General features: G+C 52.8%; 1 protein-coding gene across 10 annotated transcripts in view; it reads left to right on the top strand.

Moving 5' to 3' along the window:
• The first annotated feature begins 417 nt into the window (after positions 1 to 417).
• The window catches only part of SPTAN1 (spectrin alpha, non-erythrocytic 1), a 57765-nt gene continuing 43641 nt past the window's right edge, over positions 418 to 14541 (top strand). For 6 of the 10 annotated variants that reach the window (XM_040963649.1, XM_040963648.1, XM_040963644.1 and 3 more), the window contains exons 1-2: positions 10253 to 10687; positions 12465 to 12590. In XM_040963649.1, coding sequence (XP_040819583.1) covers positions 10346 to 10687; positions 12465 to 12590 — 468 coding nt within the window. In that variant the 5' untranslated portion in view covers positions 10253 to 10345. Of the gene's footprint in view, positions 510 to 2908; positions 2961 to 10252; positions 10688 to 12464; positions 12591 to 14541 lie in introns of those variants that run through there. The other 4 variants (XM_040963642.1, XM_040963641.1, XM_040963651.1 and 1 more) reach the window with 3 other exon arrangements.

Genomic DNA, 14541 nt, shown 5'->3' with positions numbered 1-14541 from the left:
GAGCGGGGCGGGGACGGCAGGGACTGGAGGGAGCGGGCCGATTCTCCGCAGGACGGGCCGAGAGGGGCAGCCAGGGCCGGAAGACGCGGGCTGTGGCGGGGGAGGAGCGCTGAGGGTCCCCCGGGCCCGCCTGGGCGGAGGCAGCGCCTCCACTGCACCACCGCCCCTCACCCCTCGCGCGCGCCCTACTTCCCATCCTCCCGAGGCCCGCCCTCGGTCGCCTCTTGCCCGGCAACGCCGCTTCGGCTCCTTCCGCAGAGCGCTCGGCCCTTTCCGCCGGCCGTTCCGGCGGCGAGCCGGCGGGAGCTCCACCCCGTCGCGCGCTCGCGCCCGCCCCCCGCGGGAGCGCGCATTTCCGCCTATAAAAGAGGCGGGGCGCGCGCGTCGCCGCCACTACCCGCTGCGGAGAGACCTGCCGGACCGGAGGCCGCGGAGCCGCTTCGCTCTCCCTGCGCCCCCTCAGCACCCGTCAGCGCGGCGCGCCCACGCCCCTCACCCACCAGGACCCGGTGAGAGGGGCGGCGGGGAAGCTCGGGCCGGGCGTCGGGGGGCGGGTGGCCGCTGGGCAGCCGACCTCTGGGCAGCCGCCGGGCGGGGCGGGGCGGGGCGGGGCGGGCGCGGACAGGTGAGCCGGGCCGGCCTCTGGCCGCTGCCCTCCGCGGTCTTCCGAGGAGCGGGGCGAGCGGGGCAGCCGCCGCCGCCTTTGTGGCGCGTGGGAGCCGCGGGGCCGAGCCTGGGCGCCGGTTCTGGAATGTCACGGACGCGGGGGAGGGGGCCGTCCTCGCCCTGCGCCCTGCGGCCTCTGCAGGCAGGCTGCTGGGCGGGGGCTTCCCGGGTGCCACCTGGCCACCCCTTTCTTGGCGTCACCCCCAGTTCTTTTCCCCGCTGGCCCTTGGGTGAGGAGAAGCGCAGCCTTAGAATGCCGGGCTGCTTTTGACCTTAATTCCGTGCGGAATGGCATTTCTTGGTCCTCTCTTGGACCCCGGAGGGCGCTAGATGGATTCTCTCCTTATCTTTCCCTGTAATAAACATTTTCGCTCCCCAGTTGTGATTTACTGGCAATAATGAGAAGATGTTACACTTGTTTGAAATGGGATGCAAATCCAATTACTTAATAGGGTACAGCCCTCCCACCCCTTAATTTTTCTAAGACCGAATCCAGCAGAAAGCCATACATTGCTTTTTTAAAATCCTACGCCCCGTGCTGATACGCAGTGACAGAGCAGTCTTTTGTGTGATACCCATTCTGCGAATTTGATAAGACGTTTCTCAAAGAAAATTTGCTTTTCACCAGATTCCTTCAGATCCTGGAATAAAATAGACCTTATTAAATAAGGGGTTTGCTAAAATTAAAGAGTTTTTTTTTTTTGCCCCTTTAAGAAGGCTGAATTGCCCCAAATTCTAGGAGTGAGGATGCTGGCTCCTTGCTGCAGCATATTATCCCATTCCTTATGTAATAGATCCTAAAATATTTAGGCTCTTTGTTCTGGCTTCATCATGGTATTGGAGGAAAAAAAAAAACAACTTCCCATCATGGCTGTCTGGGAAGAACAGAAGAGAGACCATCTGAAGGTCTTGTAACGTGTTGGGAAATTGCGTCGTCATGGCAATTGGGCAGAAGGCACCCAACATGGGAGGGTGGGGATGTCTTGGGTGCCAGGAAACAAAATCTCGAGAACAAACGGCAGGAGCCCGACGTTGGCAGAGCCCCGAAACCAGGGCTCCAGCTTCTTGCACCAGTCATTCCTGTTTCCCTTATCTTGCACCTTGAATCTTAGATTTCTTGGAAGGTCACATTGAATTCAATGTTTGAAAGATGTGCTGCAGGGTCGGATCCCCATCAGGGCCTCTGTGCAGGAAATGAGCGATAAGCCTGTTTTAGTAACTGGGCTAATCGTTGCTCCGAGGGACCCATAAAGTGTGTTAAGTGTTATCCAGGGACCAGGACAAGTGGGGAGCAGGTCTGCAGGGAGGCTGTCAGCCACTGGGCTCTGGGCCTTGGCTGTGTGTTTTCTAGTAATCTAATAATTGGAGACACCTGATCCTGCAGCGTCAGTCTGTGCGATCTGAGGAAGAGGCTTAAAGGGGGTGGCCACTCGAAGTGCGCGTCCTTAGGTTCCCAGGGTTGGGATTTTTCTCTTCCTTTTCCCTTCCCAAGGGTGGGGCTGGCTGCAGATGCCAAGGGAGAAATTTCCATCCTCGTTCCCCACGTCCTACACACAAAGGTCAGTGGGCTCCCCAGCTGTGCAGCCCTGCCTGCCTCGGCCCCTCAGCTGTGGTGGTGCAGGGCAGGAATGCAGTGACTCCAGGAATGCGGTGGAGAAGCACGGCTGCATAGCTGAGCTCTCAAGCCCCTTGACTAAGGGGCAGCTGGACCAGCGGCCATCACCCTCTTCGCTGCCACCTTTTTTGCATATTCCTCTGTACCAGCACTAGTTTTGGTCAGGAAATGGTGCTTTGTCCAGGATGTGGACACGCCCAGGCCCACAGCTCAGAGCTTGGTAGCCCCAGTCCCTGTTATTTCTGGGTGATTTCATGCTATCAACAAAGGGCGGTTAGGAATGCAGTCCTGGGTTCTCAGGTTAATTTAGAATGTGGATCAAGTTGGAGGCATGTTTAGTTTTCAAAAACATATTCAGTATTTCGACTTTGACAAGTGGAAAAACTGCCCCAAGAAGGGGTGTGACTTGGCCCAGTCAGCATGTGGATAGTAACCCTGGCCCCTTAGTCTCCTGTCCACGTTCTGAGTGCCCCACGGGGTTGAGATGCCGGGCGGCGCGGCCCGCGTGGGCTGCGCGTCACGCGTGGGCTGCGGGCCTGTCTCCAGGTGTCAGGATGTTCTCTCCAAGTGGTTTTTGCTCTGTTGGCCCCTGGAAGCTGGTGACCTTGCTCCTCCCCTCCCTCTTCAGACTGCGCATTCCTGCGTCATGTTGTCATCGTTTCGTAAACGCAGAGCCCAGGTATTTGTCCAGCATGCAGAGCTGTGTGGCCGCCCGGATTTGCTTGGCTTGCAGTGCAGGCACGCGCGAGGCCGAGAGGTGCAGTGATCTGCAACGACCCCTCCGCCTGGCCTTTCCGTTGAGCGGATTGGTGAGGTTTGCTGGGGTTTTTTGCTGTTCTGTGATCAGCATTCCTTGCTCTGAAATTTGCAAAGCCCGTTTTTCGCCTTCCTTTCCGGCATGGATATATTTATTAATTTCTTACCGCCATTCTGGTCTTTGCATGTAGTTTGCTGCTTTTTTGTTTGTTTGTTTGTTTATGGCACTTGGTTCCTGGGAACCAAGGGACTTAAAATATCCTAGATATTTGAGAAAATAATCTGAAAACACAAGTGAAAACAGCATTTTTTTGAATTTGACAAATATTATAAACTTGGGTTGGTTTTCCTTTTGTTTAGAAAAATGTCTTATTTGTGTACTGTTTGTGTGTGTTTGCTGAATAGGGCCTTTTTCTGAATTTAAAGAAAGCATAAAAATCAGTAGATTGATAGCCCAACCTGAGAAATTGTAAACTTTGGAAATGTCTAGTGATTACAAATGCTAAATTCAAGGCAGGCCCTTTTAAAAATCAGACCAGTTAATGAATGGGATTTGTGAACCTGGGCCATTCTATATATATTCGTGTCCTATTTCAAATCATAGTGACAGTACATTGCACTTACGTGCCTCTCCTGGATTTCCCAGGCTGGAAGGTAAGTAGTGCCGGGAGAGCCAGGGAGGTGTTCGGAAGTCCGGTGCTCACCCTCACTCTGTGTTTCTGAATCTTGATGCAGTGACTCTTTGCTTTCTTAAAGCCAATGCGGAACAGTGCTAAGCAGGTGACATGAAAGCTGTCGTGGCATCCATAGTCCTATTGGAATGTGGTTTGATCAAAAATTGTTTCTTGTCATGTTAAAAGTCTTTAATGAACCAAGTACCTCTGAGCTTACCATCACATCTGCCATTAAGGTCTGCAGCTCAGCTGGTTTTGATGGGATCTGTTTGATCTGAGGGTCCTTGGGTACACAGATTGGGGGAGTGCTAATCAATTCTTTGGTGCTTTGTTCCCAGAGAGCCCTTCTACGTCCGTGGGTGTAGTTCTCTTGCTTGCCAATCTCAGGTTTGGTAATAGACTGGCTTCCTAAGCCGTGGGGGAGGTATTGTCAGTTGTAGACTTTTGGGCTCTAAGGAACAAAGCGAGATGGATGAAGGGTGTGTGTGATCTTGGGTGACATTTATGAATTTTCTTTTTCTCATAGAGCTACATGATCTGTTTATCTTGTTGGTTCCCAAAATGCCCTTGTGAAACCGCATGTTTTGTATCCTGTCTGAAAGTCAGAATTCCTTCTGCGGCATTCCTGATGCCTGTCTGACCCAGCCGCTCAGCTTGCAGACAGCGGGGCCGGCCTGGCGTGCTGTGTACTGTTGCAGCTGCCTTGCTGGTGTCCTCTCCTGGGTCCCGCAGAGAGATGGCGAGTGCCAAGGCCTCATGCCGCCCAAGCTCCCCCGAGGGGGCTGTCCAGCACTGCCTGGTGCTGCCAGGACTGCAGACTCCAGAACATTTGACCTTTGGTTTGAAAAAGTTTGTATCTGCACTTTGGGTGTTGCTTAACATAGTGTGACGCCCACCCACTGCCTCCCTGGGTCCCAGAGATGGACAGACATGGCTTCTGGTACGACAAGGGTGGAGGGGGACACATAACATTCCTGTAGATCACGTGAAGGCTTTTATTAAAATTTTTTTTTTAATTATTTATTTAATGGGAAAGGAAGATTCACAGAGAGAAAGATCTCCCATCCATAAGTTCACTCCTCAAGTGGCTGCAGTGACCGGATCTGAGCTGATCTGAGGCCAGGAGCCAAGAGCAGCTTCAGGGTCTCCCACGCGGGTGCAGGGTCCCAAGGCTTTGGGGCCATCCTGTACTGCTTTCCCAGGCCACAAGCAGGGAGCTGGAAGGGAAGTGGAGCAATTGGGATGTGAACTGGTGCCCACACGGGATCCCCGCACTTGCAGGGTGGAAGGCAGTCGAGGCATCACGCTGGGCCCTGTGGAAGGGCCTTTAAGAGTCCGCTCCCCAGAACTGTCAGACGTAGCTGTCTCTTAACATTTGTCAACAAGACAAATATGTCCAGCGTTTTCTGTAGTTCTGTAGAAATGAGTTTTCAGTTGAGGGATGTTGCATCCTTGGATTAAATTAGCAGTTTCTGGCCAAGCCTCGTTGTTCCTCAGAAGCCTCAGTGTTGGCTGAATGCTGATGAGTCCTTTGGGTTTGTTATGACTCAGGGCACAGTGGTCAGTCTTCGCTCCTCATCCTGGGATCAGTTCATGCTTCTTGCTGAGTGAGGCAGTGAATGATTTGCCTGAGCCCTGCAGTTTATAAAGAACCTGTCTCTTCAGTCTTCCCTAATATGATGTGCCAAAAGGGGACCTTTTCCTCACACCTTAGTCAAAAAGTGACCTGAAACATATGGAGAATAAACTTAATACTTCTTCCGTCCTTCATTCTCCACACTCGTGAATTTGGCCAAAAATCTGTTCAGCAGCTTTGAGCAGGTGGCGGATTCTGCGCGCCCGGGAGTGCTCCCTGCCGCAAGCACATGGCTGAGATTACAGGCTCCTCGGGAGTGTCACAGCCTCCAGATTGTCCCTTTTTGGCACTCTCAAAAGGTGTTAATCTCGTGGTGCTGTAGCGGCGCAGCACAGCCTCGGTGCTGTGTGCCTTATCAGCCTGCTGCAGGCTGTGGGGCGAGGGGCCCTGCTCTTGTGGAGCAGCGAGGCACACACCAGCTGGCTCTAGCTCGTGCAGGGGTGAGAGCTGCTTGACTTCTGGTGGTAAATTTCAATGATATTTATGAAAAGTTTTCTGTGTTTATTGTAGTCTGGAAATGACTCTTTAATGAGCAAAGTGAAACTGGGTTATTTTATTATTTTTGATTTTCTGAGGATTGAAGTGACTAGAGACAGAGCTTCCGTCTTTTGGTTCACTTTCCAATGCCTGTAGCAGTTGGGGCTGGCCCGGGAGCTGACCTCAGCCCAGGTTCCCCAGCTGGGTGGCGGCACTTGAGCCAAAGCCTGCCACCTCTCAGGTGCGGCATTAGTAGGAACCTGGACTCTGCGTGGAACGTGGGGTTGGAACACGGGCGCCCTTAGCAGCGGTTTAAGGGCTGTGTCCAACAGCTGACTGCTGGAACTCTTGTAGGTAACCAGGGACAAGGACAGCTCCCTATTAGATTAAAGGGAAAGTTAATTCATCTGATTTTTTTTCTATTGTCTCCTGTGCTCACGAAAATGAAATGTTTCACTGCTGACTGCAGTGGGAGTCCTCGGTGACTGAAACGCTCCATCCGCAGGACCAGCCAGCCTCACTGGGCACAGCTCCCCCTCCTAACGTCAGCTGATCGACTGCAGGAAAAAACAGCCCATTATTGCCTGACCAAAGCACTTGGGCTAGAATTGACTCGTCCTACTTCATGGGGCCACAAAGAGGGCCTTTTAGGCTGGTTGGTTTCAGCAGGGCCTCCCAGTGTTGGCAGGGTTGAGTTGGCACTCCTGGCCCCGGCAGGGGGCTTACCTAGGTGGAATCTGGGGTGTATGAGAAAGGAGGTGTTTCCCTCTTCGGGAGGCTGCTCCCCAGTGTGAGATCCTCGGCAGCTCCAGGCTTTGTGTTCCTTTTAATCAGAAGACAGGAATACAGAGGGGGGAGAGACAGAGAGGAAGATCTTCCATCTGCTGGTTCACTCCCCAAGTAGCCACAACAACTGGAACTGAGCTGATCCAAAGCCAGGAGCCAGGAGATTGTTCCAGGTCTCCCACATGGGTGCAGGGTCCCAAGGCCTTAGGTCATCCTCAACTGCTTTCCCAGGCCACAAGCAGGGAGATGGATGGGAAGTGGAGTGGCCAGGATATGAACCGGCACCATGCAGGATCCTAGCGCATGTAAGGTGAGGACCTTTGCCACTAGGCTACCATGCTGGTACCCCATGGGTTGGAGTTTTAAAGGCAGTCATGTGTTTCTGTGCAAGACAAGGTCATGGGTTAGGCAGTGTCAGGTGCATTGGGCCAGACGGCTGCGGTCCTGCCAACATTGTGGGTTCCTGCTCTGTCCAGAGGAAGCCACAGAGGTCTGTGAGTGGTGAGGCGGAGTGCTTCTTTTTTTTTCCTAGAGATTTATTTATTTTTATTGCAAAGTGATATAGAGAAGAGGAGAGAGAGAGGAAGATTGTGTGAGTCACTCCCTGAGTGACTGCTAGGCCACCGCGCCAGGCCCAAGTGCTTGTTTTTTAGGTAGGGAAAAAGACTGGTAAACCATGAATACAACATGAATATCACATTCCTTCCTCCATTTATTTATTTAGATCTATTTATTTTTATTGTAAATACAGATTTACAGAGAGCATGAGAGATACTTTTCATGCTCTGGTTCATTCCGCAGGTGGCTGCAGTGGCCAGAGCTGAGCCATTCTGAGGCCAGGGTGTCCCATGCCAGCGCTGCGTCCTGAAGCTTTGGGGTACTGGCACCCGTACGGGGTGCTGGCTCCTGGGGTTTAGCCGGTGTGCCACCCCCAAGTTCCCGCTTTCTACGTAGGGAATAGTTTGAAGGAATGGGGTACCAGTCAGCTCCTGTGCTGAGGACGGTGCTCCCCAGAGCTGAGCAGGTGCACTCGATGCTCTCCTGGCACCCACAGCGGCTGCAGTCCCTGCAGTGCTCCGACATGAGCTCCGAGAGCTGACCTCCAGCCACGCTGTGACCTTTGGCTGAACATGGCAGAGCTTGTAGGCAACATGCCTTCCTGAGCCTTCTGCTCACCATGACTTCTCCATCGCTGGGGCAGGAACTGTGGGAAGAGTCGGCAGATGTTTCCTGGCCAGCAGTGTTCATTCCTCTCATAAACAATCCGTTTTGGAACAGTGGCTGGGAGTGATGAGACCGCTTATCTGGTCTGCTTCCTCACCAAACCCAGAGTCCCTGGGCCGCCCACAGTGCCATTTTGGATCATGCTAGTTTTGTTTGGCAGAAATTTGTTAATACTGAGAGATGTTAAGCGCCGCTGAGCACCCAGCGCCTTTCTGCAGGTGAGCTGCATACTTGGCCTGGCCTCAGGATGACAGGACTCCTGCACTTCAAGTGTCGGTTCCTGATCCCTCGCTCAAAGCTGTCGCGCCAAGTTGACGTTCATGCCTTTATCTAAAAGCCCTCCGAAATCTACCGTCCGTGGGCTAAAATAGATAACCTGTAAGAAAAAACTTAAACTGCTCCCGATGCATTAGACACCCTGCCCCCACCATTTCAGCTTCCTGCCAGCTGCCGGTGTGTCCACAGCCAGAGAGGCCTGCTATGCAGGGCCTGCTCCTCCCTCTGAGGCCCAGGACAGTCCTCAAGGTGCCAGCAGGAGCCACACCGCGCCCACACCACCATCACAGCCCTTCCCGCGTGTACTGCACTCTGGGCCCCCGCGGCCTAGAGAGGGAGAAGTGGCTTGTGTGAGATCACATGCTCCTGGGAGACCGTGTACCATTCATCTGTGTGTGTCTCCCTCTATAGTCCTTACTTGTTAAAGATTTATTTTTATTATTTTTTTATTGGAAAGGCGGATACACAGAGAGGAGAGACAGAGAGGAAGATCTTCCATCCGATGATTCACTCCCCAAGTGAACGCAACGGCCAATGCTATGCTGATCCGAAGCCAGGAGCCTCTTCTGGGTCTCCCACGTGGGTGCAGGGTCCCAAAGCTTTGGGCTGTCCTCGACTGCTTTCCCGGGCCACAGGCAGGGAGCAGGATGGGAAGCAGGGCTGCTGGGATAGAACCGGCACCCATATGGGATCCCAGGCGTGCAAGGCGAGGACCTTAACCACTGCGCCACCGCACCAAGCCCAATATAATCCTTACTTGTTACAGGATAAAAGCTTTTTCTGGATAAGGTCTAAGTAGCATATTCTGGGCTTTTCAGAAAAATTGGTCAGGTTCTCAGTTTGATATTAAAATGGGATGCACCTGGCGCAGTAGCCTAGCAGCTAAAGGATCCCATATGGGTGCAAATACTAATCCTGGCAACCCCGCTTCCCATGCAGCTCTCTGCTTGTGACTTGGGAAAGCAGTCGAGGATGGCCCAAAGCTTTGGGACCCTGCATCTGCGTGGGAGACCTGGAAGAAGCTCCTGGCTCCTGGCTTTGGGTTGGTGCTGCTCCAGACATTGCGGCCGCTTGGGGAATGAATCATTGGAGGAAAGATCTTCCTCTCTTGTCTCTCCTCCTCTGTGTATATCTGACTTTTCAATTAAAAAAATAAATAAATCTTTAGAGGAAAAAAAAAAAGAAACAGGATGGCACTGCCTGTAAAGCTAAGGGTTTAGAGCGGTGCAGGCTGAGTGCTACAGCTTTGACACAGATGCTGAAGTTACACAGTGGCCCTGTTGCTTTTCAGAGTAGTTGCAGAAGAAGCAGGGTACTCTTTCACAATAACACTTCCCTCCCCCAATATATACCGCGACTTTTGGACTTGTGTGTGTATTCTGATAAAACGAAACTGCTCCTTGTCCAAGCTTTTGGGATAGTCTGAAGACTTGCAGGGTTGACATTTTGAAGTTCCTGGACAGTTTAATACTTCAGGGGAACTCTCTGGGTTACTGGGTTACTGACAGTAAGGACTCAGTAGATACATATATATATATATTTTTTTTAATATTTATTTATTTTTATTGGAAAGACAGATATACAGAGAGGAGGAGAGACAGAGAGGAAGATCTTCCGTCCGATGATTGATTCCCCAAGTGAGCACAACGGTATGCTGATTCGAAGCCAGGATCCAGGAACTTCTTCCGGGTCTCCCACACGGGTGCAGAGTCCCAAGGCTTTGGGCCGTCCTCTACTGCTTTCCCAGGCCACAAGTAGGGAGCTGGATGGGAAGTGAAGCTGCCGGGATTAGAACTGTTGCCCATATGGGATCCTGGTGGGTTTAAGGCGAGGACTTCAGCCACTAGGCCACGCCACCGGGCCCAAGTTACATCTATTTTTTTACCTTGCCACCTTTCCTATGGACCCAATTATATTTTATGATCATTCCTGACACATGCTGCGATGTGGAAGAGGAGAGCTGGTTAAGGTGTAGCCAGTTCATTCTGGTCCCCACGTAATGGAGTGCAGAGGCCAGGTGGGAGGGCTTTGGGGTGGACTTGCCAGAGGTGGAGTCTACAGCAGAAACCGCCATTCTCCCCTCCCTGCATTTCATTCACTGTGTTGCTGTGTTGTGTGGGTGCTCTGTGAGTGTCTCGGCTCAGGAAGCTGGTGAGGAGAGTGGATTGTCATTTTTAAACCGTGGCTAGGTCTGGGTTTCCTCATTAGAGGTGTGGCAGGGGCTGCCTTGGCGTGATGGTCTGCCCCGGCTGTCAGCTTGTTCCTTCTCGCTTCAGAGAGGTGGTTCCCATGGTATCCTGTGGTGCTCACCTCAAGGCCCTTTGTTTGTCTCTGCAGAAAATGGACCCAAGTGGGGTCAAAGTGCTGGAAACGGCCGAGGATATCCAGGAACGGCGGCAGCAGGTCCTGGACCGGTACCACCGCTTCAAGGAGCTGTCTACCTTGCGACGTCAGAAGCTAGAAGATTCCTACCGCTTCCAGTTCTTCCAGAGAGATGCCGAGGAGCTTGAGAAGTGGATCCAGGAGAAGCTTCAGATTGCATCCGATGAGAACTACAAAGACCCTACCAACCTGCAGGTTCGCCTGCCAAGATTTGGGGCTCCCAGATCAGACCAAGTTAGCGAACTTGGGTGCTGAGGGGCGTGGCAGCAACAGGAGTGTGCAGCAATCAGAAGGCAGGATTGACTCACTGCTCCAAGCAGCCCTTAGTGCAATAGTGAGGGGATGGACGAGTGTAGCTTTCTAAAAAAAGATTTATTATTTGTTTGAGCATCAGAGTCGGGAAGGGAAAGGTAGAGCTTTCAGCCACTGCTCCTCCCCACAATGGCCGCCACAGCTGGAGCTGCCCCTGGCCCGAGCGAGGGCTGCGTTCACACTCCTGCAGAGCTGGACCTTCTTCCGCTGCCTCCCCAGGAAGAGGTGCAGCTGCCACTTCATTTAGTGCCCATAAGGAGTGCCAGTGTGACAGGCAGAGGCTTACGCCATTCTGCCACTGCACTGGCTCCTTCCAAATACTTTAAACGTCAATATTCTCAACCCAGTGACTCAAAACCCTTGGGGATCCTCTCATATTTTTCAAGGAAGGGTCTGGGTTGATCTCCTGAAATGTATGCGTAAGCCTTTTTGTTGTTAGTGTTGTTTATGAGAAGCATGCTAACAGTTCTGTTGCTAGCAAAGATTCATAGTGAGGAATCCCTTAATAAAAATTAGAGCAAAGCCTGAGGGGCTGGTCTGTGGTGCACTTGGTTGAGCCACCAGCCAGTGGCAGCTGGTATCAGGGTGGCGGTCGGAGTCCTGGTGGCCCAGGTACTTAGGTCACTGCCAGTCGCATGAGAAGCCAGGATGAAGTGTCTGGCTTCGGCATGACCCAGACCCGGCTGCTATGGCCATTTGGAGAGAAGCAGCAGTGAGAGATGTCTGTTCTCTCCCTCCGTCCTCCTCTTTATCCATCTGCCTTTCCAAGAAAAAAAATCTTAAAATGCATCCAGAAATTTTCAGTACATAAATTATATCATATTCAAACTATTTTTTTAAAGATTTATTTTATTTTTATTGGAAAGGTGGATATACAGAGAGGAGAGACAGAGAGGAAGATCTTCCATCCGATGATTCACTCCCCAAGTGAGTGCAACGGCCAATGCTATGCCGATCCGAAGCCAGGAGCCTCTTCTGGGTCTCCCACATGGGTGCAGGGTCCCAAAGCTTTGGGCCATCCTGGACTGTTTTTCCGGGCCAGAGGCAGGGAGCTGGAAGGGAAGCGGGGCTGCCGGGATTAGAACCGGCACCCATATGGGATCCCGGGTGTGCAAGGCGAGGACCTTAACCACCACGCAACTGCGCCGGGCCCCAAACTATTTTTTTTAAAGATTAATCTTATTGGAAAGACAGATATACAGAGAGGAGGAGAGACAGAGAGGAAGATCTTCTGTCTAATGGTTCACTCCCCACGGAGCCGCAAAGGCTGGAGCTGAGCCAATCTGAAGCCAGGAGCTTCTTCCTGGTCTCCCACATGGGTGCAGAGTCCCAAGGCTTTGGGCCGTCCTCCACTACTTTCCCAGGCCACAGGCAGGGAGCTGGATGGGAAGTGGGGCTGCTGGGCACACCTCCCACAGTAATGGCAGGGGCAGGCACCCAGTGACGTTAGCTGTCACCAGTGGCGTCAGAAGCTGGAGCCGCAAATCCAGCCCAAGCACTCCATTGTGAGACACAGGGCCCGTGACTGCTAGCCGGAAGTCCCGCACCCCCCTCTCGAACCCAGCGCCAGGGGCTGAAGCTCTGGTGTTGCTGGGGAGGCAGGGTCCAGTGACAAGTGTCATGGGAGTGCACCTATGGCTCACTGCCACCTCCACCGCAGGGCAAGCTGCAGAAGCATCAAGCCTTTGAGGCTGAAGTGCAAGCCAACTCTGGAGCCATCGTGAAGCTGGACGAGACCGGGAACCTCATGATCTCAGAAGGGCACTTTGCATCTGAAACCATCCGGGTGAGTGGAGCAGTGGCTGGGAATGAAGGTGCGAGGGGCGCCCTGAAGTAGCGATTGGCATTGCTAAGAGGTAGACTTTGCCAGCTCTTCCTATCCGTGTACGAAGCTGCGTGCCTCAGTTACCAAATCCTACCTCAGTTAGCTGAGCCAGCATGAAGGTAAAACAGCTGTTTATATACTCAGGAAATTAGCAATATTCTTCTTACAGATTATACTCTGAGAGATCACATAAAATAACAGAGAGAGACAGGATTCAGCAGGCAGAGCCTGTCAGTGAAGTCGGTGCACTCTGGGATTGAATGTGAAGGTCAGAGCTGCAGAGGCACTGCTCAGGAAGTCCTACCCCCTGAACCTGCCGGTGCACCCCCAGAGCCAGCTGCAGAGGTCTGGGCTGCAAGCCCACCCAAGGCTGCACTGGGGACCGACTTGGGGCGCCTCTGTCCCTCTCCTGGGACAGAGAGGCAGTGTCTTGGCACACTTTGGCACTGGGTGGTTGGAGTAGGAGCCGTAGTAGTTCATCTTCCTCGACTCACTTCCACATTTCCAGGTCCGGGCTGCTAAGGGAGAAGAGCTCTCCCTATGACGAGGCGTGCATGCGCGTTTCCCACAGCTCGACTCTCATCCCTCTTTGCTAGACCCCGTGTCTGGCTCTGTGTTCGCTTCACATCACTTTGTCATCTAAAGCTACATTTCTCTGAGGACCCAGGCTTTTCTCATCAAAACAGTCCTGAAGATTGAGATGACAGCTATGCACTTAAGCCCCAGCTTGGAGCAGGGGTCCCCCATTGTTCCCTGGTAATCGTTGGGAGTTGTCGTCCCCTCAGGGTCCGGGCCAGTGGCTTTCAGCAAAATGCTTGTCTACAATTGGCCTGCTTTCCTCTGTATTCTCCGATAAAGACTTGCAGTAAGCTCTGGGCTTTGGACTGAAGGTTATTAGCTATTCCTAGTGTTTGTATAATTAAATACACATATATATCTGCCCATTTTCCCATTATTTTATGTAGTGTCTTAGAGTAAATGAGATCAATATGCCTTGTTCTTTCTTTGATGAAGTGGCTTTCCCAAAGTAAATGGGCCCGCTGGGCAGTGGTACATTCGGGGAATCTGAGGTGTAGATCCGGCGTTGGATGCAGTGAGTGACCTTGGAGGAGGGCAGACCCTGCAGCCAGCCTTGCGTGTGTCTGTCCGTGCCCTCTGTGCCCTTGCACCCTGTGGAGCAGCAGTGCAGCTGGTGGGGAACCGCTAAGGTGTGCAGAAAGGACTGAAGCTCAGAGTACCTGGGGTCACCTACTCTGGTGGCCGAGCCGGAGTTCTCCCCAGTCACGCTGACTGGCTTGGCTTTCATTCCCATCCTCTCTCCTCAGTATCCCTCCAGCTGCTTCACTGAAAGTTGGTGCCTCTGTTGCGAGATTACACCCAGGCTTTGTTCCCCGCCCTGTCTGCTTTCAGGGTGTCTGTGGCACGCCCGCCGCTCTGCCCACTCATACTCTCAGATAGTAGGAAGCTTGCAAAACTGGACCCTCCCTAACCTGTCCTCTGCAAGATCAGATAGACCACGAACAGGATGCTTCCTCACTGCTGGAGTCAGCCCTGCCCAGTTCTCAGCTTAGTTGTGTGAAAATGAAATGTGTGAGGCTGGCAGTGGCCTTTAAGTGTGAGAGGTTTTTCTCTGGTCACCTAGAGTAACCTCACTCTTAACTTGAGCAAGTACCTGGGTGGTCCTGGCGAGGCAGTGTGCTTGGTTCCGTAACTCAGTACCTTAGTTTGCAGGCAGCATGGGCATAGAGGAAGGTGGGTGGTATGGGGAGACTGTGTATGCCCTGGATAACCTGTGTGTCACCGGTCTAGACTTTCACCCCGTACCGGACGGCGTGGCGCCCCATAGTCACGGCCACCCACATCGGGTCTCACATCCGAGTAGGTGGACATCGCCTTGCTGTGGTTGACTCTC

The sequence above is a fragment of the Ochotona curzoniae genome, unplaced genomic scaffold (assembly GCF_017591425.1).
Source record: "Ochotona curzoniae isolate NIBS_2020 unplaced genomic scaffold, NIBS_Ocur_1.0 scaffold_3208, whole genome shotgun sequence".
NCBI classification, from domain to species: domain Eukaryota; kingdom Metazoa; phylum Chordata; class Mammalia; order Lagomorpha; family Ochotonidae; genus Ochotona; species Ochotona curzoniae.
This window is presented reverse-complemented; position numbering and strand designations above follow the sequence as displayed.